The 27,982-nt window shown below is 41.7% G+C and overlaps 1 protein-coding gene across 4 annotated transcripts in view; it reads right to left on the bottom strand.

Annotated features, from left to right (window-relative positions):
- ACACA (acetyl-CoA carboxylase alpha) overlaps positions 1–27,982 on the bottom strand; it is a 525,165-nt gene that overhangs the window by 413,338 nt on the left and 83,845 nt on the right. For all 4 annotated transcript variants that reach the window (XM_082245775.1, XM_082245776.1, XM_082245777.1 and 1 more), the window contains exons 12-16: positions 23,359–23,520; positions 21,616–21,779; positions 15,103–15,253; positions 8,044–8,147; positions 2,651–2,732 (exon numbers count right to left, since the gene is read on the bottom strand). In XM_082245775.1, the coding sequence (XP_082101901.1) occupies positions 2,651–2,732; positions 8,044–8,147; positions 15,103–15,253; positions 21,616–21,779; positions 23,359–23,520 (663 nt within the window). The remainder of the gene's footprint in view (positions 1–2,650; positions 2,733–8,043; positions 8,148–15,102; positions 15,254–21,615; positions 21,780–23,358; positions 23,521–27,982) is intronic.

Raw genomic sequence — 27,982 nt, 5'->3', positions numbered from 1 at the left:
TTTTTTTTTTTTATTGGTCTTATGTAATATTCTAATTGTATGAGATACTGGATTTGGAGCTTTCAATAGCTGTAAGCCATAATCATCAAAATTAAAGGAATTTACAATAGAAGCTGCAAGCAAATAAGAGATAAAACTGCACTCTGCTACTGTTTACACCTGTGTTTCTCAACCTGGGTGCTGTGGCACCCTGGAACGCTGAGAGCAAGGGACCCAGTCCGCCCAGAATTGGGGGGGCTCTCATATAAAGGAGGCCTCTGATGTGATGGGGGTCTCTGACATGAAAGGCTATATCATTGCACAGAACATGTAAGTCTTATCCCTTTATTAAAATAAGTAAAAAATAACCTTTAATTAAACAGGAACCTCAGCCTAGCATAAGCCTCAGTGAGCTGCAGAGACACGGACAGAAAAACGCAGCTCTGGACGATAACTCCACAGGGAATCCCCAGAGATACTGGCCTGATTTGAACAGCACAGACCTATGTCAACTGGTGCACAGACAGCTAGTCACTGCTGACCATCCACAGGACTGTCACAGAGAGAAATTTCCACAGCATTAGACTCCGTACACACTGGGGCGACCTGGTCGCCTGACAGGTCGCCGTAGGTCGCCTGCCATAGAGTAGCTGTGGACCCGTTCTAATAGGAGCGACACAAGTCCGGAGCTTCTTTGGGGCGATCTGGAGCGACCTGCATTGACTTCAAAGATATGAAGTCCGTGCCGGCCGCTCCGAGGTGCGGTGCGAGCTGCGCACCGCGACCTGTGAGGTCGCCCCGGCAAGTAGCGTCGCCCCAGTGTGAACGGGGTCTTAATATACAGTTGCAAATGACTGTAGCAAATTCCAGAAATTTGGGGCTATCGCAGATAGAACAACAGTAAAAACTGGGAAACTTAGTTACATAGCTACATAGTTAGTGAGGTTGAAAAAAGACATCAGTCCATCCAGTTCAACCTATGATGTGTGTGTGTGTTTGCTTTTAACCGTACATTGTATACCCCTGTATGTTGTGGTCTTTAAGGTGTCCATCTAATAGTTTTTTGAAACTATCAATGCTCCCTGCTGATACGACTGCTTGTGGAAGAGAATTCCACATCCTTACCGCTCTTACAGTGAAGAACCCCTTACGCACTTTAAGGTTAAACCGCCTTTCCTCTAGTTTTAGTGAGTGGCCACGTGTCTTATTGTATTTCCTCTCTCTGAATAGTTTGTTCCTTATGCTCGGGTCACCAGTACAGTATTTGTACATTGATATCATATCCCCCCCTCAATCGTCTCTCTTCTCCAGAGAGAATAGGTTCAGTGCTTGTAGTCTTTCCTCATAGCTGATGTCCTCCATTCCCCTAATTATTTTTGTTGCCCTTCTCTGGACTTTCTCCAGTTCCAGCACATCCTTCCTGAGGACCGGTGCCCAGAACTGGACAGCATATTCCAGATGTGGCCGGACCAGAGTCTTGTAGAGAGGGAGAATAATCTCTTTATTTCTGGAGTGAATCCCCTTTTTTATACAACCCAGTATTCTGTTGGCTTTGCTTGCGGCGGCTTGGCATTGCATGCCACTGCCAAGCCTGTTGTCTACCAGTACCCCCAGGTCCTTTTCCATCCTAGACTCACCCAGAGGTTCCCCCCCTAGTGAGTAGCTTGCTTTCTGGTTTCTGGCCCCCAAGTGCATTACTTTACATTTCTCAACATTAAATCTCATCTGCCATGTAGTTGCCCACCCCGTTATTTTGTTCAGGTCCGCGTGCAAGGTTTCCACATCCTGCATAGAAGATATTGGCAAGCCCAGTTTAGTATCATCTGCAAATACTGAGATTGTACTAGATATCCCCTCCTCTAGATCATTTATGAATATTGTGCTTAAGGGCTGACTGGAGAGACTTCCAGGATTTAGGATATCCAGCATGACTATCAGCAACTGTCAACAGCATACAAATCTTCCAAACGAACGGAGAACAGCAGAGCTGAAGAAAACACGCCTTCTCTCCTGAGAACACTAGACATGATGGTTTTGGGAGGGGTAATACTGTGTCGGCTAATGCTTTTTTTTTTATTGCCAGTCTCCAGTTCTCCTGCAGGCAACAGTATAACCTGACAATACAATTTTATCCTCAATAGAAGACAAAGAAAGGTGACAATATTTCCATCAGCATTAAAGTTCTCCTAGTACTAGCTACTACCAGATACAATAAAGGCTGTTATTATTTACTAATTTTACTTCTATCATAAGTTAACCGATATAAGCTTTAAGGCCCCTTTCACACTAGTGCGACTTGTCCCGCGATTTTGGACCACAAAATAGCATGACAAGACATTATTTTCAATGAGCCCTATTCATATCAGTGCGTTTTGAAGTTGCACCGACTTCAAAGTAGTTCCTGCACTACTTTGCCACGATTTGATTGCTTTTTGAGCCATAGCCATAGCCATTGGTTTCAAAATCGCGACAAAGCCGCGTCAAAATCGCGGCAAAACTGCTGTAAAATCACGTCGCATAAGTGTGAAAGGGGCCTAACTGTCCCAACGAGAACAGCCCAATGACTAATAAATTTACATACATATGCATATATAGACATTGTTCATGGGCCCCTACCAAAGAAGTAACCTGAGTGAAATCAGTAAATACTCAAACCATACAACGCCATTACCTTAAGCACATATTTCTCCCCCTCATAGATGAGTTCTACATCTACTGTATTTAACAACGTGTGTGCTGGTAACACTTGCCCCCTAAAAATGAAGTAGATTAATATTAATACAGAAGTGGAAACTATAACAAAATTAAGCAATGGAAAAGAATAGATTAAATCTATAAATATAACGGAGTAAAAAAGACAATACAAGCTGCAGTTGATCTGAAATCTGTTAGCAACCAGCTAAGTACAGCTTACTTATTTTCTACAGCAGGTTTGAGGATAAAAGCAAACATTTCATAGGTTGTAACACCTTCATTTTCTTCAGCTGAAATTAACAACTTCATTGTATATTTAAAAGAGAATGCTGTGCAGTAGATTATTAGTAGAAACTATTTCAGAAAATATTTTATTCATTCTGATATACTAAACTAGTCCACTGTGAAGACATTTATATGTTTGGGGCATCTTAAAGCGGAGTTCCAGCCATTTACTCACCTGTCCAACGGTCCAGCGATGCGGCCGCCGGAAGCCTCGATCCTCTCCCACGGCGCCGGCATCACTGCTGTGGGCACCCGGCTGTTACAGTTTGCGGCTTCACAGCCGGGTGCCCACTGCGCATGCGCGAGTCGCGCTGCGCGCCGTGATTGGCCGGCAATCTTCTGGGACCTCTGACGTGTCCCAGAAGATTGCAGGGAGGGAGGGGGAGAGGAGAACTTCCGCTCAGGGCGCCGCGGCACTCCGAGCGGAAGTGGGAGCGGGTACCTGTCAAAACTAGGTACCCGCTCCCCCCCCCCAAAAAATGACATGCCAAATGTGGCATGTCGGGGGGTCAGGACTCCCTAAAGCGGAAGTTCCACTTTTGGGTGGAACTCTGCTTTAAAGTAGAACTAAAAGGCAACACTTTTTTTGTTTGGATAGAGTGCAGAGGGATTAGTAGAATGCTTGTCAGGTTTTTAATATTGTCTGTGCCCCCATTAGGGAGATTTACCCTCTCTATTTTTCCTGTTTACCATTACCATTGAAAGTGAAAGTACAAGAAAATCCCAAATTTGGCATTGCCCCCAGAAAAGTAAAAAAGGAGAAATCATCCAATGGGGAAACACGTTCTGGTGACTTGGGGGTCCCCAATGAATTCATTTCAAGTAGAACTATAGGCAAAAAAACTGTTCTCTTTTTATTTTAGATAGAGCAAGGGAGGGTTATAACCCCCGCCAGATTTTTTTTCGTCATTTGTGTGTCACTGCGGAAATTTATCTGCACTTCCTGTCCCATAGCCAAATAGGAAGTGAAAGGAAATCCCTGCAAATCAAAGGAATTCCTTGGGGACCCTCAGGTCACCAGGAAATAGTGTCCCCATTGGAAGATTTCCCCTTTATTACTTATTACTAAGGGACAACCAAAATTTCGGATTTTCTTTTACTTTTAATAAAAATGGTAAGCAGGACAAATAGAGAGGGTGAATCTCCTTAACGGAGGTACAAACAGCAATAAAAATTGAAAAGCCTTCTAATCCCTGTACACTCTATCCAAAACCAAAAAAGTTTTGCTTTGATATATATTTTAATTTGCAGGGATTTCCTCTCACTTCCTGTTTCTCTATGGCAGTGGTCCTCAACCCTGGACTACAGGGCCCACTAACAGGCCAGGTTTGCAAGATAACTGAAATACATCACAGGTGATCTCATTTGCTGCTCAGTGATTGCAGTACTCTAGTCTGCATCTCCCCAAGGTAATACTTAAAATCTGGCCTGTTAGTGGGCCCCGAGGACCGGAGTTGAGGACCACTGCTCTATGGGACAGGAAGTGACAGGAAATGTCCGCAATGTCCCAAAGAAAAAAAAAAGAAAAATCTGACCCTCCCTTGCTCTATCCAAAAGGGGAACAAAAAAAATGTTGCCTATAGTTCTACTTTAATGTTGGCTTATCCACAGTGCATCCGGAAAATATTCACAGTGCATCTGGAAAGTATTGACAGCGCTTCACGTTTTTCACATTTTATGTTACGCCTTTAGTCCAGAATGGATTAAATTCATTATGTTCCTCAAAATTCTAAAAACAATACCCCATAATGACAAGGTGAAAGAAGTTGGTTTGAAATCTTTGCAAATGTATCAAAAATCGAAAAAAAATCACATGTACACAAGTATTCACAGCCTTTGCCATGGCACTCAAAATTGAGATCAGGTGAATCTTGTTTCCACTGAGCATCCTTGAGGTGTTTCTACAGCTTGATTGGACTCCACCTGTGGTAAATTCAGTTGACTGGAAATAATTTGGAAAGGTACACATCGCACGGGAATTGTCTGTAGACCTCCGAGACAGGATTGTATCAAGGCACAGAGGGTACATAAAAATGTCTGCAGCATTGAAGGTCCCAATGAGCACAATGGCCTCCATCATCTGTAAATGGAAGAAGTTTGGAACCACTAGAACCCTTCCATGAGGAATCGGGGGAGAAGGGCCTTAGTCAGGGAGGTGACCAAGAACCCGATGGTCACTCTGACAGAGCTACAGCATTTCTCTGTAGAGAGAGGAGAACCTTCTAGAAGAACAACCATCTCTGCAGCACTCTACCAATCAGGCCTGTATGACTGAAGCCACTCCTCAGTAAAAGGCACATGACAGCCCACCTGGAGTTTGCCAAAAGGCACCTGAATGCTCTGGTCTTATGAAATAAAGATTGAACTCTTTGGCCTAAAAGGTAAGCGTTATGTCTGGAGGAAACCAGGCACCGCTTATCACCTGGCCAATACCATCCGTACAGTGAAGCATGGTGGTGGCAGCATCGTGCTGTGGGGATGTTCTTCAGTGGCAGGGACTTGGAGACTAGTCAGGATCGAGGGAAAGATGAATGCAGCAATGTACAGAGAAATCCCTGATGAAAACCTGCTCCAGAACACTCTGGACCTCAGACTGGGGTGGAGATTTATCTTCCAACAGGACAACAACCCTAAGCACACGGCCAAGATAACAAAAAAGTAGCTACAGGACAACTCCGTGAATGTCCTTGAGTGGACCAGTAAGAGCCCAGACTTGAACCTGATTGAACATCTCTAGAGAGATCTGAAAATAGCTGTGCACAGACGCTCCCCATCCAACCTGATAGAGCTTGAGAATTTCTGCAAAGAAGAATGGGAGAAACTGCCCAAAAATAGGTGTGCCTAGCTTGTAGCATCATACTCAAAAAGAGCTGAAGCTGTAATTGGTGCCAAAGGTGCTTCAACAATGTATTGAGCAAAGGCTGTGAATACTTATGTACATGGGTTTTCTTTCGTATTTTATTTTTAATAAATTTGCAAAGATTTCAAGCAAACTTCTTTCACGTCATTATAGCAGGGCTTGACAAATTTTACTGAAATCTAGGAGCCAGCTAAAAAAGTTAGGAGCCATTTTTTTTTTTTTTAAACTAACAACCAAGCTTTATTTAATAAAACAGATACTAAATTTACACATAAATACGACTAGAACCCCACTCTCCTCTAGCGCAATTGGATGAAAACAGACTGTCTGTCTCTTTCCATCCGATGCCATCTGATCCGATCCAAGGGATGGATAGAAAATAGAACCACCATCCGTCTGCTTTTGGAGGACAGGATCAGATGGCGGCAGATTACTGCTCCATAGAGGAGAATGAAGGGTCCGATCAGGTCTGCCTGAAAAACTGACAGGCGGACCTGATCAGACAGCCCGTGTGAAAGGGGCCTTCGGCTGTGGCATGGCGATGAGGGAAAAAAAAAAAAAAAAGATATATATTTATATATATAATTTTTTTTTTTTTTATAATTGGAAAAAAAATATATATTTTTTTTATTTTTTTAATAATTAAAAAGAAAAAAATATTATTTAGTTTTTACATTTAAAAAATAAATTAAATTAATAATAAATAACCACACTCCCTGTCAAAGGTAACTAACTGGACAGGGAGATGGTAATGCATTGTGAACAATCAGGCAGTGGAAACAGTAATTACAACAGTCATTACTCCCGGCCACCACAAGAGGGCGCCAGTTCCCCATTGGAAGCCTCTCATCTCAAGTAGGCCGAAAAGCCGGGGCCTCAATTTTCGGACGGCCCGGAAGTCCATGCACTCCGTGCGCGGAAGTCCGTGCAAAAATGACAGGACACCTTCTGCAGGGCACCCCAGGCGCCAGGTCGCTAATTCTAGTCGCAAATGCGACCTGTCGCCAGGGTTTTGTCGAGGCCTGCATTATAGTGTATTGTTTGTAGAATTTTGAGCAAAATAATGAATTAAATCCATTTTGGAATAAGGCTGTAACATAAAAAAATGTGGAAAAAGTGAAGCATTGTAAATACTTTACGGATGCACTGTATAAAACATATATTACCAAACTGCTATACAACCATCAAATTTAATTTTTTACATCTATTACAACATAGTATATCAGTATCCTACATGCCTGCAGCAAATCAATACTGCTATATTCATCTTTAAATCATTTTTCTCCTTCTAAAATCATTAGTATATTAATTATAGATATTCATATTTTGGATTTGAAGTAGTCTTTGTCTCACTTCTGCCAGAGATCAGTGTATACTGTGATACCTGTGTTCACAAATGTCTTCACAGAACAGTCCCTGCAGCAGTCACTGGCAATTAGCAATAGCAGCTCACATGACTGCTATGGGGCCTGGGAGATCCCATGGAAGGGGAAAAACCTGAGAAAAAGACCATGTGCCCTACCCCCAAGACTTTTAGATAAGCTAAAGGTCCTACACCCTTATTATTTGGGAGTAAGCGCCAAACTGCCAAACATATGTGTGGTGGCCAAAGGGTGGGCTTTAATGCCCACACACTGCACATATGAATCACTGGGTGGGCAATGATTCTGTGCTGGGAGCGCACTCCCTGAGTGCCTCAGAAGAGCGGAGTTCAGATGCACAGCATCATGCTTTGGGATCATACTGATTGCTAGTCACAGGCTTTATGGCTTCTGGCAGGGCTGTTTAACACTAGGCAAAAGGGGCAGCTGCCCCAGGCCCAGTCTTTGTTGTGGGGCCCAATGCAGCTGCCCCTTTAGCCCCCACTGCCCGTAAATAGTTGATAACTGGATTCCGGAGGGCCCGAGAAATGTTTGCTCAGAATCCAATTAATATTAAAGGCGGCCCTGGCTTCTGGTAATCCTGATATTAATCCTGTACTGTATGTCTATCACAGTACTCCTGATTTCAGGGGGAACGAAAACTAAGGAAATGCTTCTTTCTACCTTAACATATTAATGACATAGTTTCAGCCTAAGCAAAGTCACTAAATTCAAGAACGGCTTTTTAATGATAACAGGTAAGGCTTTTCTGAATAGTAATACTGTTGCTGTATATTGTGACATATCAGGAATTTAATCATGAAGACTTGTAAAGATACTCAAAAGGTCCTCTTTAACACCTACCTTTCCAATGAATGTAAGAAATTTGAGACACTGTTCCTGAGGCTCATATCAGCCACGTGTAATGCTCCACATACAACTCCCAGCATAGTGTCTGGACGCTCAGCCTGGGAGAACGAAAAGTCAAGTTAAAATCAAAATCTACAAGCAATAGTTTAAATGTATTATTTTTCTATGCATGTATTTAGTAATGCTGAATATACTTTTAGAAATAACGTACACATTTTTTGCGTCTGTTTCCCAGGATTTGATGGTAGTATCTAAATCCAAAAGAGGATCTTATATATGAAACCCCAGAAAAGTCTGGAGGATAATTTAGGCAGTTTATTCTTCTCCATGGCAACCAGGTACTTTTACAGCAGAAAATAAGCCATTGCCATTCTACTGAATATAAAATCAACATCAGAAGGCTTTACTGCACCATAAAAACAGCATTTATTAGAAACAGGATTAAAGTGATTGTAAAGGCGAAGGTTTTTTTTATTAGGGATAGACCGATTATCGGCAAGGCTGATATATCGTGGGCCGATATGCACTTTCCCCGATATATCGGTATCGGCCCCGGAACTGGCCGATATTTTTGTGACGTCATTCTGCCTTCTTATTCTGCCTCCCTCGCCTTGGACAGCCTCGTCTGGAGTCAGGACTAGTCTTGTGGGAGTGTATCACAGCCATACACCCACCCACAGCAGCCCGGTGCCAGCCACCCACATCCATAGGCCCTGTACCAGCCAGACAGCCAGCCACAGGCACTGTACCAGCGAGCCAGCCAGCCACCCACAGGCCCTGTACCAGCCAGCCAGCCACCCAAAGGCCCTGTACCAGGAAGCCACAGGCACTGTACCAGCGAGCCAGCCAGCCACCCACAGGCCCTGTACCAGCCAGCCAGCCACCCAAAGGCCCTGTACCAGGAAGCCACAGGCACTGTACCAGCCAGCCAGCCACCCACAGGCCCTGTACCAGCCAGCCACCCACAGCCCCTGTGCAAGCCAGCCACCCACCACAGGGTGCCAGCCAGCCAGCCACCCACAGACAGGGTGCCAGACAGCCAGCCACCCACCACAGGGTGCCAGCAAGCCAGCCATTAAGCATTAAACAAAAATTAACATGTTCAGTACCAGATGTGCCTAAAATTGTCTTTATTTTTCAAAACTTTAAATGTACAAAATATCGGCCCACATCGGCCGATACCGACACGTTGTGACCAAAATATCGGTATCAGCCCTGAAAAAACCATATCGGTCTATCCCTATTTTTTATCTTAATGCATTCTGTGCATTAGAGTAAAAAACCTTCTGCGTGCAGCAGCCCCTAATACTTACCTGAGCCCCCTCTCAATCCAGCGATGTCCACGAATGCCTCGGCCATGCAGGACTCACCCTCCTGAATGGCTGAGACACAGCAGCAGCTCCCGCTGCTGTCAAACTCAGTTAGCCAATGAGGGGAGGGGGCAGGGCAAAACTGGCTCCATGTCTGAATGGATACATGGAGCTTCGGCTTGGCTTGGGGGCATTTCAAAAGGAGGGAGGGGCCAGGAGCTCCAGCCAGGGACTAGAGAAGAGGAGGATCGGAACTGCCCGCAAAATCACTGCACAGAGCAGGTAAGTTTAACATTATTGGTATTTTAATTTAAAAAAAAAAAAAGAAGAAGACTACGATCACTTTAAGGAGGCTCTTCTCATTTCAACTAAATATTTCTGGTATAAACACCTTTACACATGGCTATTAAATTAAAGTGCATGGGAAGAATCAAGTATTCACTATATCTCTGCAATACAAGCACATGTCCCAATGTTCTGCTTTTTGAAAAACGCTGCAGGTGCAGAAAAACAACTGTTGATCCTGCCAGATATTCAGTAAGTTCTTAAATGTGCATCTATTGCAGAGATATACAGAATACATCCTTTACTTTTCTTTCATTACTTCTTCCATAATGCTTAAATTTGAAAAATACAATTTTCCTTTTACACCAAATGTATTACTTGTTAACTTTTAATAACATAGTAGGAGCAACAATGAGCAAAATATAGGTACTATATGTTATTAATAATAATATTATTATGATTATCAGTTTATTGGTCCTTAGAAGCATAGAGATGGACCAATAAGCTTGCAGTGATAGGTGATGATGATATACAAAATATAACTGATTATCATAATTTAATTAGAAGCAGAATGATATAGCAGTTTGGGTCTTACCTAGAATTCAACAAGTTCATAAGTAAAATTACTAAATCAAAGGCTGATTGCTTGTCTGGGTCCATAGAAGTTTAAACGACCACAAGTCACATGAAATAGGCCCCACTTTTAGAAAAATTATCTTCTGTAAGTAAACTACTCAATATTATGTAAGATATATATATATATATATATATATATATATATATATATATATATATATATACACACACACACATATACACACATACACGTACACACACATACATACATACACGTACACACATATATACACATACATATATACACACACACAAATATATATATATATATATATATATATATATATATATATATATATATATATAAATATATATATATATATATATATATATATATATATATATATACATATATATATATATATATATACATATATATATACATATATATACATACATACATACATACATACATACATATACACACACACAGTATCTCACAAAAGTGAGTACACCCCTCACATTTTTGTAAATATTTTATTATAACTTTTCATGCGACAACACTGAAGGAATGACACTTTTGCTACAATGTAAAGTAGTGAGTGTACAGCTTGTATAACATTGTAAATTTGCAGTCCCCTCAAAATAACAACACTAATTAATGTCTAAACCGCTGGCAACAAAATGAGTACACCCCTAAGTGACAATGTCTAAATTGGGCCCAAAGTGTCAATATTTTGTGTGGCCACCATTATTTTCCAACACTGCCTTAACCCTCTTGGGCATGGAGTTCACCAGAGCTTCAAAGGTTGCCACTAGAGTCCTCTTCCACTCCTCCATGACGACATCACAGAGCTGGTGGATGTTAGAGACCTTGCGCTTCTCCACCTTCCATTTGAGGATGCCCCACAGATGCTCAATAGGGTTTAGGTCTGGAGACATGCTTGGCCAGTCCATCGTCGTCTTGGAGGTGTTTGGGGTCGTTATGTTGGAATACTGCCCTGTGGCCCTGTCTCCGAAGGGAGGGGGATCATGCTCTGCTTCAGTATGTCACAGTACATGTTGGCATTCATGGTCCCTGCAATGAACTGTAGCTCCCCAGTGTCAGCAGCACACATGCAGCCCCAGACCATGATACTCCCACCACCATGCTTGACTGTAGGCAAGACACACTTATCTTTGTGCTTCTCACCTGGTTGCCGCAACACACACTTGACACCATCTGGACCAAATACGTTTATCTTGGTCATCAGACCACAGAACATGGTTCCAGTAATCCATGTCCTTAGTCTGTTTGTCTTCAGCAAACTGTATGCAGGCTTTCTTGTGCACCATCTTTAGAAGAGGCTCCCTTCTGGGACGACAGACGTGCAGACCAAATTGATACGGTGTGCAGGGTATGGTCTGAGCACTGACAGGCTGACCCCCACCCCCCCCCCCCCCCAACCCTTCAACCTCTGCAGCAATGCTGGCAACTCTCATACGTCTATTTCCCAAAGACAACCTCTGATTATGGAGCTGAGCACGTGCACTCAACTTCTTTGGTCAACCATGGCAATGCTTGTTCTGAGTGGAACCTGTCCTGGTAAACCGCTGTATGATCTTAGCCACAGTGCTGCAGCTCAGTTCCAGGGTCTTGGCAATCTTCTTATAGCCTAGGCCACCTTTATGTAGAAAAACAATTCTTTTTTTCAGATCCTCAGAGAGTTCTTTTGACATGAGGTGCCATGTTGAACTTCCAGTGACCAGTATGAGAGAGTGAGAGCGATAACACCAAATTTAACACACCTGCTCCCCATTTACACCTGAGACCTTGCATTACTAATGAGTCACATGACACCGGGGAGGGAAAATGGCTAATTGGGCCCAATTTGGACAATTTAATTTAGGGGTGTACTCACTTTTGTTGCCAGCGTTTAGACATTAATAGCTGTGTGTTGAGTTGTTTTGAGGGGACAGCAAATTTACACTGTTATACAAGCTGTACACTCACTACTTTACATTGTAGCAAAGTGTAATTTCTTCAGTGTTGTCACATGAAAAGGTATAATAACATATTTACAAAAATGTGAGGGGTGTACTCACTTTTGTGAGATACTGTATATAAGCACTGGTGATAAAATGATTACCTTTATGCATACCTAGTGCCTCAAGTGCTGTAATTTTTCTTTCCTGCCTATTGCATTAGGGCACATACTTTTTTTTAATTGATAGGTGTGCATATACCAGAACACACACTGATTTTAAAATATACACATTAAATGTGTATATTACAACCCCTTCTTGACTTGTGTGAAAGAGCCCAACTCTTCTCTGTGCTGACAGCACAGGTTGTTTTAACCCTTTCTACAGCACTTAATATAAAAAAAAGGAAAATAGCACCATATTGATTACTTTATATGCAGCCTGACTACATTACAGTGATCAATAAACAAGGTTCAAATAAGGAACAAAAAGTGTGTCTGGACAGCCGCACTCCAATGCAAATATTTATTAACCGCTTGCCGACCGCCGCAAGTACATATACTGCAGCGGCCAGCCCCGTGCAGGCAAAGTGACGTATGGGTACGTCACTCGGCTGCGAGCCAATAGGGGGAGATCGCGCGCCACTGGAGGCACGCCCCTGCTCACTCACTGTCATCCCTGCGCGTGTGACCGGCGGACCCGATGTCCGCCGGTCACTCGCGATCGTCCGTTACAGAGGGAGAAAGGCAGGCGGCTGATGTAAACAAAGCTGCCTGTCATTCTCCCTTGTGTAAGTGCAGAGATCATACGGTCCTGCTATGCAGGATCGTATATCTCTGTAGTTACACAAACAGCCACATCCCATAACAGTTAGAAGCACGCTTCTAGGGACACACTTAACCCCTCCTTCTCCAATAAAGTTAACCCCTTCCCTGCCAGTGTAATTTTTACAGTAACAGTGCATATGTATAGCACTGATTACTGTAGTAATGTCACTGGTAACCCCAAAAGTGTAAAAAATGTCAGTCAAGGGTCCGATCTGTCCGCCGCAATGTCGCAGTCCCGCAAAAAGAAAAAAAAAAATCGCAGATCGCCGCCATAACTCGTAAAAAAAAACAATAAAAATGACAAAAATCTTTCCCTTAGTTAGTAAACGCAATAACTTTTGCGCAAACCAATCAAAATACACTTATTGCGATTTTTTTTACCAAACATATGTAGCAGAAAACAAATTGGCCTAAAATGTTAAAAAATTTAGATTTTTACATTTTTTGGGGGGGGGGATTTCATATAAAAAAAATTTGAAAAATATTGTTATTTTTGCAAAATTGTCGCTTTTTTTGTTTATAGCGCATGATCAAAAAAAAAAAAAATCGCACAGGTGATCAAATACCACCAAAAGAAAGCTCTGTTTGTGGGAAAAAAAGGAGGTCAATTTCGTTTGGGTACAGCGTCGCACGACCGCGCAATTGTCCGTTAAAGTCACGCAGTGCCAAATCGCAAAATACCCCCCGGTCAGGAAGGGGGTAAAATCTTCCGGGGGTTAAGTGGTTAAGAGGATAAAACAACCACCGCATACAGAGGTACGGATCAAAGACAGCTGACGCGTTTCACACTACTAACAGTGCCTAATCATAGCTAGCTGACTACATTACAGTGATCAATAAACAAGCTACAAATAATCTTTAAAGGAAAACTCCGCTTTCAATAAAACATGCCATTCTGTAATGTAATGAAAATAGAAATTACCTTTCCCTTCAATCAGCCACTGCTGTGATTTTCTAAAATGCCAAAAATTCAATTATTTTATTCTTTTTGCAATATGAGAACCTGGAAGCATTCTGTATTATGTTTTTGTAGAGAATGCCCCCAGAAATCCGATTCGGAAGTCAAATTAGAAACATCCCCTGCAGTAAAAACTTAATTCCCCAAGATACTTTGTAATGGTTATAAAACAAATACTCTGCCGCTAAAGGCTAGTAGACACAATGAGAAAATTGGAAGAAAATAACCGCAGTCGGAGCGATTGTTCAAAAATCGAATCATTAGTACACAGCTTCTAAATACAAGAGCAAAACTTTTTCCTGTGAGATAACAGAACAAATGATTTTCCTGTAATTAGTATCATATTCTTATGAAACAATTTGATTGAACAAGATCGCACATGAGCAGAAAGGAAACAACGAACCAGAAGATGAAAGGGGCAACCTAATATAATATATGATTATACTATATACCTAATATATATAATATTCATTATGCTCTGTATAAAGCATGCCCACTGGTTTACATTATGGTATGAAAAGGCCACTTAGAAAACAACTGTGTTCTATGCACCATTGCAGAAATGGTGTGAACAAACTCTAAGGGCTCTTTCACACGGCCACTCCGCTTGTCCGCAAATGATCCTACTTTTTTGCGGATGATTTGCGGACATAATGTAAGTCAATAGCATTGCGGATGTCAGCGGAATACCATCCGCTGACATCCGATTTTCCTCCTTTCAGTTCTGTTCCGTTTTTTGGAACGGAACAGAACCCTATTTTTCCTCCGTGTAAAAAACGGAAAGGAAGGAAAATCGGATGTCAGCGGTGTCATCCGCTGACATCCGCAATGCCCATAGACTTACATTATGTCCGCATATCATCCGCAAACGGATGGGATGATATGCGGACACACGGAGCGGATGACAGAAATGTCATCCGCTCCGTGAAAAAAAAAGAAAAAAGTCCCGCAGCGGAGCTTTCACACGGAGCGGACGTGTGAAAGAGCCCTAACTCAGTTTGACAAATGACATGGTGGCACAAACCCCAATTTGTTCAGGACAGAGAAAGAAATAGTAAATAAACTTGATGGGAAGGACATGGCAGTTTAAACGGCTTTTCAAATGTTAGTGCCATAGTTATCTTCTAGTTACCTGCACTTTTTCGGATATCAGCCGGTCCAGCCATCCGGTGTCTATGCGATTTTGCTGGAAACTTTCAGTCTCAAGAAGCTTTATCAAGTATTCGACAGTTGTTCGAAAATCTCCACGAATGGACAATTCTTTAAGGGCAACAACCATATTACTGTGGGGGGGAAAAAAGTGAACAGTAAGGGTCTGTGTATTATAGACCTCAAAAAGTAGCCAAAAGGAGGCAAGGCTTCTTGTGCTTTCTAGATACCTGGATGTCTTCTATTTAATAAAGCAGAATCACAGACAACTTGAAAGATTCACACTAATCACAGAATCACAGGACTAAATGCCATCAGGGATTATTAATTGGAGGGAGGATAATTACTAAAACCATTAAACATCTATTTGTTGAGTAAAAAACCCAGGCTAGAAGGGATAATATAGCGCTTGCTAGTAAGAACAGATGCAAATAATGATACAATACCAATTAAAAAGCTAAAAGCATAAATAACTAAAATCTATGCCCTTAAAAATGCACAGTAGGACAGTATAAATGAATAAATTACAATATAAATAAATAGATGTAGTAATAGTGCCAGGTGAAGTCCAAAATAGTTCATAAGTGACTGTGTGATATATAGTCCAAAGAAAGTGCCAGGAAAAGTGCAAGTGCTTGGTGCTGGATCCTCCAATGTTCCAGGAAATCCAATCACAAAGGTTACTTTCAGAAGAAGGATAAGATGAAAACTCACCAGATATGGTGGGTCTCAAATGCCATACGACAAAGAGACCAGTAGTGCTTTATGACCATTCAGGTCAGGGAAATGGTGACTGCTGGGCTCTGATCCCCCTAGACCGGGATTCTCCACGATAAATGGATCGGATCCCCGAGGTCCTCCAATTCGGATTAGGGAAAAGAAAAAAGAGGCTCCGGATGGTGCAGTACCATTAGGTGGAACGCACGCCGTCAACCCGGAAGTCGAGCCTGGAACGCAAACCGCTCTCCACGCTACGACACATACCGGTGGACAGCGAGTAGCAGTTTTTTATCCATGTTTTTGCCTTTAAACCTCAGTAAATAATATTTTTAATGGTATTTTTAATGGTACTTTTTAATGGTACTGCACCATCCGGAGCCTCTTTTTTCTTTTCCCTAATCCAAATTGGAGGACCTCGGGGACCCGATCCATTTATCGTGGAGAATCCCGGTCTAGGGGGATCAGAGCCCAGCAGTCACCATTTCCCTGACCTGAATGGTCATAAAGCACTACTGGTCTCTTTGTCGTATGACATTTGAGACCCACCATATCTGGTGAGTTTTCATCTTATCCTTCTTCTGAAAGTAACCTTTGTGATTGGATTTCCTGGAACATTGGAGGATCCAGCACCAAGCACTTGCACTTTTCCTGGCACTTTCTTTGGACTATATATCACACAGTCACTTATGAACTATTTTGGACTTCACCTGGCACTATTACTACACCTATTTATTTATATTGTAATTTATTCATTTATACTGTCCTACTGTGCATTTTTAAGGGCATAGATTTTAGTTATTTATGCTTTTAGCTTTTTAATTGGTATTGTATCATTATTTGCATCTGTTCTTACTAGCACTAGCGCTATATTATCCCTTCTAGCTTGGGGTTTTTTACTCAACCATTTTATAATCTATAGCAGCTGCTCCGTTTTATATTTTTATACTTAATAGTGCACGTTATATTAGGTACTCCTAGGCGCGAGGTATATTCTTTCAATATATACATTTACTATAACTGTCTTTTATCCACGCTGCCATGGAGATTTATGACATTTTTAATTATGTAACAAACAAAAAAATAGATGTTGACAGTATTTTTTCTTCAGATCCTATACCTGATACCAATAGAAAGGTGGAACGCACGCCGTCAACCCGGAAGTCGAGCCTGGAACGCAAACGTAAACACAGCAGACCGTTGTCGCAGGAATCAATGCAGAGCTCCTGTGTTTCTCCTATTTAGGAATACAGGTCTCTGTATTGATTTCACAAGCCCATCCCCCCACAGTTAGAAAACACCCCCTAGGCTCACATTTAACCCATTGATCGCCCCTGGGTTAACCCCTTCTGTGCCATTGTTATTACAGTAACAGTGCATCTTTTAGCACTTTTAGTGTAGTAATGTCACTGGTTCCTCCAAAAGTGTCAAAAATGTGAGTTAGGGGTCAGACCTGTCCGCCGCAATGTCGCAGTCCTGCTAACAATCGCTGATCGCTGCCATTACTAGTAAAAATAAATAACTAAATAAAAATTACATAAATCTTTCCCCTAGTTTGTAGATGCAATAACTTTTTTGCAAACCATTCAAAATACGCTTATTGGGATTTTTTTTTACCAAAAATATGTAGCAGAATACAAATTGGTCTAAAATGATGAAAACATTTGATTTTTTAGTTTGGGAATTTAACATAGCAGAAAGTGGAGAATAACAGGTAATCAAATACCACAAAAAGAAAGCTCTATTTGTGGGGGAAAAAAGGGCATCAATTTTTTTTGGGTACAGCGTCACACCACCGCGCAATTGTCCGTTAAAGCAACGCAGTGCCGAATCGCAAAAAATGGCCTGGTCATTAAGGGGGAAATCTTCTGGTCCAGAAATGGTTAATAGATTGACTTAAGATGTGATATATTTATGCTGTATTATGCTTCTTATGCTTATTATGTAGTATTTATGCTTCAAAGAACATTAAATACTGTACATAGCAAATAACACACTGCAGACTAATACCAGTAACTATTGAAATGCATCTAAAACGAAATTGTAAAAAAAAAAAAAAAAAGAAAACGCTGCATTCACACCTGAGCGTAGCATCTTTGAGCATTTTCTCTTGCAATTATGGCATGTTTTTTTATTAGCCAATAGAGAAATCTATCACTTTTTTTATTATTATTTATGTTTTGTTTTTTTGTTTTTTTAGGGTAAGGGGTTAGAGGTAAGGTTAAGTTAGGGGTTATTTTATTTTTTACATATTATTTTATTTATGATGAATTTTAGTTACAGTATTTGTGTATTTATTTTACATTCATTCATATATTACTATTTTTTTTTTTATATTTTTCCATTGGCGCAGAAAAATCACGCAAACTACAAAATGCACAAAAACGCACAAAAACATGCAAATCGCGTGTTTCCATTCATATAGGAATAAAAATGTGCAATTTGATCTACAAAAAAAAGCTACACAAATTTTTGGAGCTTCAGGCGCTTGGTTTCAGACGACTTGGAGTAGAGATGTGAACCAACTCCATAGAGAATTATTGATTCTCCTCCAGCGTTTTGGAGCTTCGAGCTTCAAGCTTCAAAATGCTGCGGTGTGAATTGGGGCCTAAAAGAGAGGAGAAAGTAGAAAAAAAGAAAAAGGCATCTTTGCAGCACGTCAACATTTGAAGCATTTTTACTCTGCCACTGAATTCTCAGGCTCATTGGTTACAGTGCCTTGCGAAAGTATTCAGCCCCCTTGAACTTTTCGACCTTTTGCCACATTTCAGGCTTCAAACATAAAGATATAAAACTGTAATTTTTTTGAAGAATCAACAACAAGTGGGAAACAATCCTGAAGTGGAACGAAATTTATTGGATATTTCAAACTTTTTTAACAAATAAAAAACTGAAAAATTGGGCGTGCAAAATTATTCAGCCCTCTTAAGTTAATACTTTCTAGCGCCACCTTTTGCTGCGATTACAGCTGTAAGTCGCTTGGGGTATGTCTCTATCAGTTTTGCACATCGAGAGACTGAAATTTTTGGCCATTCCTCCTTGCAAAACAGCTCGAGCTCAGTGAGGTTGGATGGAGAGCGCTTGTGAACAGCAGTTTTCAGTTCTTTCCACAGATTCTCGATTGGATTCAGGTCTGGACTTTGACTTAGCCATTCCATCACCTGGATATGTTTATTTGTGAACCATTCCATTGTAGATTTTGCTTTATGTTTTGGATCATTGTCTTGTTGGAAGACAAATCTTCGTCCCAGTCTCAGGTCTTTTGCAGACTCCCATCAGGTTTTCTTCCAGAATGGTCCTGTATTTGGCTCCATCCATCTTCCCATCAATTTTAACCATCTTCCCGGTCCCTGATGAAGAAAAGCAGGCCCAAACCATGATGCTGCCACCACCATGTTTGACAGTGGGGATGGTGTGTTCACAGTGATGAGCTGTGTTGCTTTTACGCCAAACATAATGTTAAAGGCCAGATTTGTGCAGTATATGACTGATTGTTGTCCTATGGACAGAGTCTCCCACCTCAGCTGTAGATCTCTGCAGTTCATCCAGAGTGATCATGGGCCTCTTGGCTGCATCTCTGATCAGTCTTCTCCTTGTATGAGCTGAAAGTTTAGAGGGACGGCCAGGTCTTTGTAGATTTGCAGTGGTCTGATACTCCTTCCATTTCAATATTATCGCTTACGCAGTGCTCCTTGGGATGTTTAAAGCTTGGGAAATCTTTTTGTATCCAAATCCAGCTTTAAACTTCTCCACAACAGTATCTCGAACCTGCCTGGTGTGTTCCTTGTCCGTCATGATGCTCTTTGCGCTTTAAACGGACCTCTGAGACTATCACAGTGCAGGTGCATTTATACAGAGACTTGATTACACACAGGTGGATTCTATTTATCATCATTAGTCATTTAGGTCAACATTGGATCATTCAGAGATCCTCACTGAACTTCTGGATAGAGTTTGCTGCACTGAAAGTAAAGGGGCTGAATAATTTTGCTCGTCCAATTTTTCAGTTATTTATTTGTTAACAAAGTTTGAAATATCCAATACATTTCGTTCCACTTCATGATTGTGTCCCACTTGTTGCTGATTCTTCACAAAAAAATACAGTTTTATATCTTTATGTTTGAAGCCTGAAATGTGGCAAAAGGTCGCAAAGTTCAAGGGGGCCGAATACTTTCGCAAGGCACTGTATGTGTCCATGGTAAGACACTGCTCTCCTGCAACCAGTGGTTCACTTTTTTTTAAAAAATATTTTATTTGTCTTGCTCCACTGGTTGTGATAGTCTCATTGCTGCAATGGCAAAAACTCACACAATCCACTGCAGGAGTGGCATTCTAAGAGCCTCACCCCTCATCTGTTCTGTAATCTGTTACTTGCTACATTGGTCAGCATAAAGCTAGCTATAAACTGTACAAATTTTGGATGACTCCCGGTGAACTGGCGAAACTCGCTTACTGGGTGGCTCTGCAGGCCCTCTCCCACCCAACATCCTTCAATTGAAAAATTGAAGGAGGTCAATTCTCTCTCTGATGTGATATGGAGTTTGTGCACTTGCATTGTCTGTCTGGGCACCCGTTTCGCTATTCCCGACTCCTTCTCTCCTCCTTGTCCGTCTTTGAGACTCTTCTTTCTCTCACCTTTTCTTGAATTTTCTCTTCCCCCCTCCTCATGGTGGTGAGCCTTATCCATTGTACAGGACACCAGGAATGTGTCCTGGATGGCAGGTACATTCACCCAATTTTTGAGTTGTGGTACCTTTAATGGGGACGGTTGCAGAGCTTTTGTGGTACTCGGGGGTTCTCCCCCAAACCCTGACTACCAGGACTTTGGTCCCAAAGGGGTTCAGTCCCAGGGGAGGGAGGCTTAAAAGGCAGCAGAGGGAAATCAGCACCTGTGTCAAGGAAGTGAGTGGAAGAGAGAGACTAACTAGCAAGTGGAAGCGCTCAGACAAGCTGTGACACGGACTGCTAACCCCCCTGTGTGGCCTGCCCGGAAACCCTTACTTTGGAGGAGCCTGACCCCGGTATGGACCGAAGACTAGTGGTGAGCCTGCTGCTTTATTACCAATACCAGGATTTGGACTGTTTGTTTACTTTGGCTGAAGATGTCTTTTGTTTAGCTGTGATTAAAATAAATTAACTGTTTTGCTTTCACCAAACTAGCTGGCGGTCATTCCAGAGCTGCCCCAGGTTATACCTAGTCGAGAGTTAACAATTTTATGCTCTTTTTTCTCCAAATGTATTGCCACTACCAATCTCAATTGTACCATTGCATTTAATCTGCCACATTGTACTCAATACAATTTCTTCACGTAACACTTTATTGTAGTTATGTATGTTTGAGCTTGACCTCAATGTTTGGAAAACCTAATAAAATTTTTGTTAAGTAAAATGGAAGGAGTCGGGCAAAAAATTGTCGGCACAACAGTAGCTGCATCTAGGCCTAGATTGAGGAATCTTTTAGGATTTCTTTTCATTCAGCCTGCAGACTAAACAAAAAAAAAAATCTACATTTGGCCATCTCTAGTCTTATGTTGTCACAATACTGACACTCAACAGAAAAACTGCTTAGGGTAGCAAAAGGAAGAATGTCTTTCCTGTCTCCGTCTAGTCAACAGTTGGAAAGTTGAGGGAAAACCATGCTAAAATGCAGGTCAGGTTTTGGTGGCAGTCAAGGTTATGGATGCCAAGGTCAGAAGTGTGGGTGAAGTCACTGGACACAATGACCTGTACATAACAGAAAAAAGCAGGCAGGAGAAAAAAAACAAATAAAAGAACTTACGAGATAGCTTCTTCTCTGTTTTCTCCCCAGGAAAAGCAATGGCCAAATTGAGAATCAGCAAATTCATGGAGACCTCCTGCTGCAGCAACACTGAAGTAGCCCCACACGTTCTTGCTGCTGCGGAAATTCAGTTCTTGCACAGTCCCAGAGCTTGGCTTAAAACCCTGAGGATAAACAAATAATGGTTCTGTAATTTAACATTAAATGTTGGAGTAGTCCTCCTAAAGGGTAACTTCCAGGCCAGGCTTAAATCAATCAGGAAAACCACTGACAACATCCAATAAACACTGCAATTATTAAAAAGTCAGGCAAATCTGGTACCTGGTGGAAGTGATTATGGGCTCAGACCCTTAAAATCTAATTTTCACGTTTTATAACTATCTCCTATTTCCGGCTGCTACTAAATTGTCTTACCAAAAAAAATCACGGTGGGTGGCGGATGTTGAGGAGTTGGAGGATGAAGACTAGGATGAGGTGCTGGAGACCTGCAAATTAGTGTCTCCCAAGCATTCTGACCATCTCGCTCACCTGAACATTTTAAATAGGTCCTACCTAATGTTTATCCAAATATCTTCCAAATTACAACCCAGCATGCCCCAAATGTTGAGACCAGTGGCACCTTTTACTATCTAATGTGGTTTAGTCCTGTTATCCAAGGGTACTGGACACAAGTGGTCAAATTCCTACATGACCAAGTGGGCTCCCCACTAACCATATGCCCTAAGCAATTCCTACTGGGTCTTCTACCCACCTCGGAGGAGGATAAACACCTTCATATTTTTCTACAAGAAACACTCTTTATGGCCAGATTAATTGCAAGAGTTTGGCTCATGGAATCACCTCCGACCGCACAGCATTGGATTAGCCATTAACAATACGTTACTCTATTAAAAAGTCCTATACATTTATAGAGGGTGCCCAAATAAGTACCACAAGATATGGGAAAGATGGTTAGAGAATACCTCTACATGCGTAGTAGACGAAGAAGTCACTCTGTAAACGTCTACCTTATGAGTACAATACATTATTCATTGTATACTTTCCATTTAGCTATTTAACGGTCTGCTCACCATATGTATCAATATGTGTTAGTGGCATCACATGTGCTGTTAACTCTGATATCTTTACTCCGTATGAAACTGTCACCATTCATCCTTCGATTATAGTGCCTGTTGCACGGTTAACCTCTACCTTCAGGTGTACCTTTATGTATTCTTTATATACACCATTGCAGACTTAGGATTTTAGGGTTTCTTAAGGTTTTTAAAAAGTCTGAGTAGAACAACCTGTCCATTGCCCTCATACAGCAGAGTAGGACCCTTGTTCTCTGTGGGAATACAGTGATCTCTTTGTAGAGGTCTGATGTGCCCCTTAATCAGCCACAGTTCTCCAGTCAGCAGAAGCATGAGCTTTGCTGATCATAGAGCCTGGTCCTTCCCACAGAGAACAAGGGTCCCACTCTGCAGCGGAAGGACTTTTCTATTAAGCTGTGGCTGCTTTAGAAAGAAAATGAGCTGTAAGACATCAAAGTTTTGTTTTGATGCACCTCCTTACTGAAAAAGGTGGACCATTTTCGATCCTGATCTTCTAAATACAAAAAAATATATTAGCTAGGTATTCACAAAATGTTTGTGACAAATCCAACGGTATTTTACCTTGACTGCAAAAGAATAACTGTAGTTATTGCTAGAAAGTTCAGAATTATTTAACCCATGGCCAGTTAAAAATTAATAGAATTAGTACCTCATCTGGATTTTCACTAGTGATACGAGCAGCAATGACATGTCCTCTTGGACAAGGTGCATTTAGAGAGTTATCAAAGTCAATTGGAGAATCTCCCCACGCTGGAACTCCATACAACATTCGAATATCCTTTATTCTGTGGAGGGGAATTCCCATGGCAATCTATGAAAAAAATGGTGGTGACCACAGTACAATTAATTTCACATAAAACATATCAAAGATTTAGAATACCAAAATGTGGTAAAACAAAACGACACCCATACACTCAAAATAACATTCCCCAGACACATTCACCGTATTTATACCTAGTTCCAAGACTAGGGAGGAGGGGTAATTTAAAAAAAAAATTTCACTAGAAATAAAAGGTCCCCTCTCTCCTTCCAGGCAGTACCAGTACAGGATGCAAAGCATGTGGGCTACTATCCACTTGGGAAGAGAGAGGCAACTGTGGGTCCCTCTGCCATGATGATAAAAGCCTGTATAGTTTGTTCCCGCACAAGGTACAAATGATGTACACTTGGCTCTATGGCAACTTCGGTACCCAGTAAACGAGCTACCAAGGAGGGTGAACTAATGTACCACTAACCTGCTCCCCAGGAAAGACAAGTAGGTGGTCATGCAATCCCTGTTTAATGGATTGCAGGGGACCTTTGCACTGCAAACCAATTTACTGTGCACTTAGAATACACCCCTCCCCTTCTTCTCCTCACCCCATCTACCCCCTCCCCTCCCCTTTCCCTATTTTCAAAATGTCCTCTTGTGACATTGCTAATTACTTGATGCTCACTGTCATATGTTCTACATGATGCTTGTTGGATACCCCTCTGTTTTACATCAGTGCACTGTTGTTCTTTATTCATTTATTTTGTACCTTCTACTTTACTAATAGTTACTACCTGTTTGTTATGACAAGCTTCAATAAAACATTTTTGTTAAAAAAAAAAAAAAAAAGTTGTGAAACAAAAAAAAAAAAATACGAGGAATTAAAAAATATTTTTTAGGAACATTACATTTAACTTATACTTACAATATCTATCAGCATCTAAAAACACGCCCCAAAATATATTTTAACGCACTGAATCACAAAACCACATCCATTTCCTTCCACATTGCAACCATTTTTTTTAAGGATAATTCTATTGAAATTTGTCAGTACAAGTAATAAAAAAAAAAAAAAAAAGACCGGTACATCAAGGCTCAAGGAGCCCATAAGACATCCCAAAAGATAAAAAAGGAAAGGGGAATAAAAAGAAATAACACACAAAGTAAACCCCTGTCCAATATCTCTTGCTAGATAATAGTCGGATATCAATCTATTAGGGCCCGATGTGCGCTGAAGCTTCTCAAGGGGAGGTACACTGGTAGGATTGGCTAGAGAGCGAAACATCCTACATGGCGAGTTACATTGCAACAATTTTAAGTGCACAAAAGTCAGAGGAGGTATCTCCCTAAAATCACGTTCAGTTCCGATAACAACGGTCACCTGTACAGACTGGATGAACCTACTCTACAGATGCTAAATGTTTAAAAACCCTGACAAGGGTCCTAACCTTCCAGACTCTATTTAAAAAACTTTTTTAAAGTTTCAGCTTTAGATATTTTTTAGGCATGAAGGAAAGATTACATTTCTCAAATCTCTCCCTTGTGACTTGATTACTTTTTCAAACCTTGTTTACCTTACGTTTAAGCCTACTTAATTCTGTACTAATTAGTATTTTGCTACAAATTAAACCAGTTATTTATATTATACTGTATATTGATGGTGGTAGGCCACAATTTGAAAATTTCATCCCAGGCACAGTATGCATAATTAAATTTGTATGTTGCAGCCATCCAGTATGATACAATATTCAGTCATGAAAATCTCTATAAATGTTAGCAACATGGCACCATATCCAACACTGATAAGTATCATTTATGCATACTTAGGGGTCAGGTGGCAATGACAGTCAGAATGCTGAATACTGTATATGAAGTTTTCTCAATGCGATTTATGCAGCAGGGTGCTATAAATTTAACATGGGGTATAGTGAAAAGAGAGTTTTCGTATTCCGATCCTGTGAAAGATTCCCTAATGGCCTCAGCTGCTATTCATCTACATTATAAAACAGGTACACGCCTTCTCAATGAAAGCTACTCAGAATTATCTCTTAACAAGTTAGAAAAACTGGAAAAACAACATAATAAAAAAAAATTAAAAATGACATCATACCACCCACTCCAACATATCCTAACAAACATCTTATACACAGTGTTGAGAAGGGCAGCACTGACAAAGGGGATTTTTCCTGTACTCATTTGAAAAGGTTTTCCTATTTCTCAGCATTTTGGGACACTGTTCTTTTCGATATAGGCCTTGCCTAAAAGGGGTTGTAAATGATTTTTGCCCATAGGTAAGCCTATAATAAGGCTCACCTATAGGTACTGTAAATATCTCCTAAACATGCACCGATTAGGAGATATTTACATTGAATGCAGCCAGTGACGTCATGGGCGCATGCGCTCTGAAGGAACGGCCACCCGTACCATGAACGGCGGCTCCTACCCGAATGCGTAGGAGTAATGTCATCGCGCCTCCGGCCAATCAGATGGCCGGAGGATGCGAACCAGGAAGGACAGCCGAAAATGTCTGCCGTGTTACCTGTGAGCGGGCGGCACTGCAGGGGCTTCGGTCTAAGGTAAGTATTTCATAATGAGCTAATATGCAATGCATACTAGCTCAGTATGCCTTTGTCTTTTAGGTTTTTCTTTTTTTACATTTTTTCTTTCCTGAGGTTTACAACCTCTTTAAGGTTGAACATCTGCCAGACATAACATGGCAATATAGTTATGGACAGGAACTCCACAACACCAGTGAGGTGGACACAATATCACTTCCAGTGTTGAATCTTGCCATGGGCCCTGCCCAAGGGAGACCTACACATTCTAAAAAGAAATTGTATTTTTGTACTTACCGTAAAATCACTTTCCCTGAGTTAGATGGACACAGTACTCCATAAATCATAACTATTGGGTTATACTGCCTCCTCCAGGAGTAGGATTAGGCAGAACAAAAAACACCTGCCTGCGCTCATGGGCCTTCCCCAGTTTGGTATATAACCCCCCTCTCTGCTCTTGGTAATCAGTTTAGTATGAAGCAGTATTAGAAGTATCAGAACTCCATAGAAGGGTGGGTGCTGTGTCTGTCAATTAACACAGATAACTGAATTTTTGTAAAATCAAACCGTAAAATTCCTCTGACAGTCGCCGCCCCTCATATAGTTTTTACCAATGGGTATTGACCTCTTATCCATAGGAGCAAGCTAGGCATAAGACTTGTTAAAATACAAAACAATTTGCATAGATACACCTGTAGGGGCTGTCCCACTGGTCCAATACCCCCCTGCTATCAGCATTCCTACTCAGTTTCGTAGCAAGCAGTAAATAGTCCAAAAACCCCAAAAAGAGGGGCGGCGGCGGCGACTGTCAGAGGACTCAGAGAAAGGAATTTTACAGTAAGATTTTACAAAAATTCAGTTTTCTCTTACGTCCCCTGACAGTCGCCGCCCCTCATATAGTCTTCACCAATGGGATGTCCCAAAGCAGTGTAGACATGAGGGGTGGGAAGCGCAACCATCACAAAGGCAACGCAGCACCCAGGTCAGAGAAAGGAACCTTATCTGAACCAGAAAGGTAAAAACTCTGGGTAACGAGAAAGCTCAACAGGAGCAACAAACCCAGGAAAGCAAATCAAACAAAGGGGGAAACAACCCCAACAGACAGGGACAGGCAACGCCATGTCCCCCTCAAAGCACGGCCGCGCACAGGACTTTGCAGCCAAAGGAGGCATCTGCCGATGCCAAAAAATTTGTAAAATTTGGAAAAGGTGTGCAAGGACGACCAAGTCACCGCCTTGCACACCTGGACCACCGAAGCTTGATGCCGGAAGGCCCAGGACGCACTCACTGCTCTGGTAGAGTGCGCACCCATTCCCTAATAGAATAGGCCTGTACAATCGTCTGTCTGATCCATTTCGAAATGGTTGCCGCAGACGCAGCCATACCCTTCAGAGGGCCCTCGGGAAGGACAAAAATGGAATCCGACTTCCTGAAGGATTCAGTAGACGACAGGTAAACCCTGATCGCCTGGACAACATCCAAGGAATGCAAGGCAAACTCCTTAGGATGCTTAGGATTCGCACATAGCGAAGGCAAGACAATATCCTCGTTAAGGTGAAACTCAGAAACCACCTTAGGAAGGAAAGCTTGGTTAGGTCGCAAGACCACCTTATCCCTATGAACAACCAGGTAAGGGGAGCAGCAAGACAGGGCCGCCAACTCCGACACTCTGCGGGAAGATGTGATCGCCACCAGAAAGGCAACCTTCCGTGACAGCACAGACAGAGGAATCTCCCTGATGTTCTCAAAAGGAGGACGTTGCAAAACCGACAGGACCAAATTCAAGTCCCAAGAATTGTAAAGGCTCTCCCCGAGGGGAAGCCAAATGACGCACCCCCTGAAAAAAGGTGCGAATCAAAGAGTTTGACGCCAAGGGGCGCTGGAAAAGGATTGCCAGTGACCCTTAATCGTGGTCAGCGCAAAACGCTGGTCCACACCAGATTGCAGGAAGGCCAACACCCTCGCCA

This window comes from Pelophylax lessonae, assembly GCF_965119305.1.
Source record: "Pelophylax lessonae genome assembly, chromosome: 2".
In the NCBI taxonomy this organism is placed as follows: domain Eukaryota; kingdom Metazoa; phylum Chordata; class Amphibia; order Anura; family Ranidae; genus Pelophylax; species Pelophylax lessonae.
Note: the sequence above shows the minus strand (reverse complement) of the source record. Positions and strands in the feature narration are given on the sequence as shown.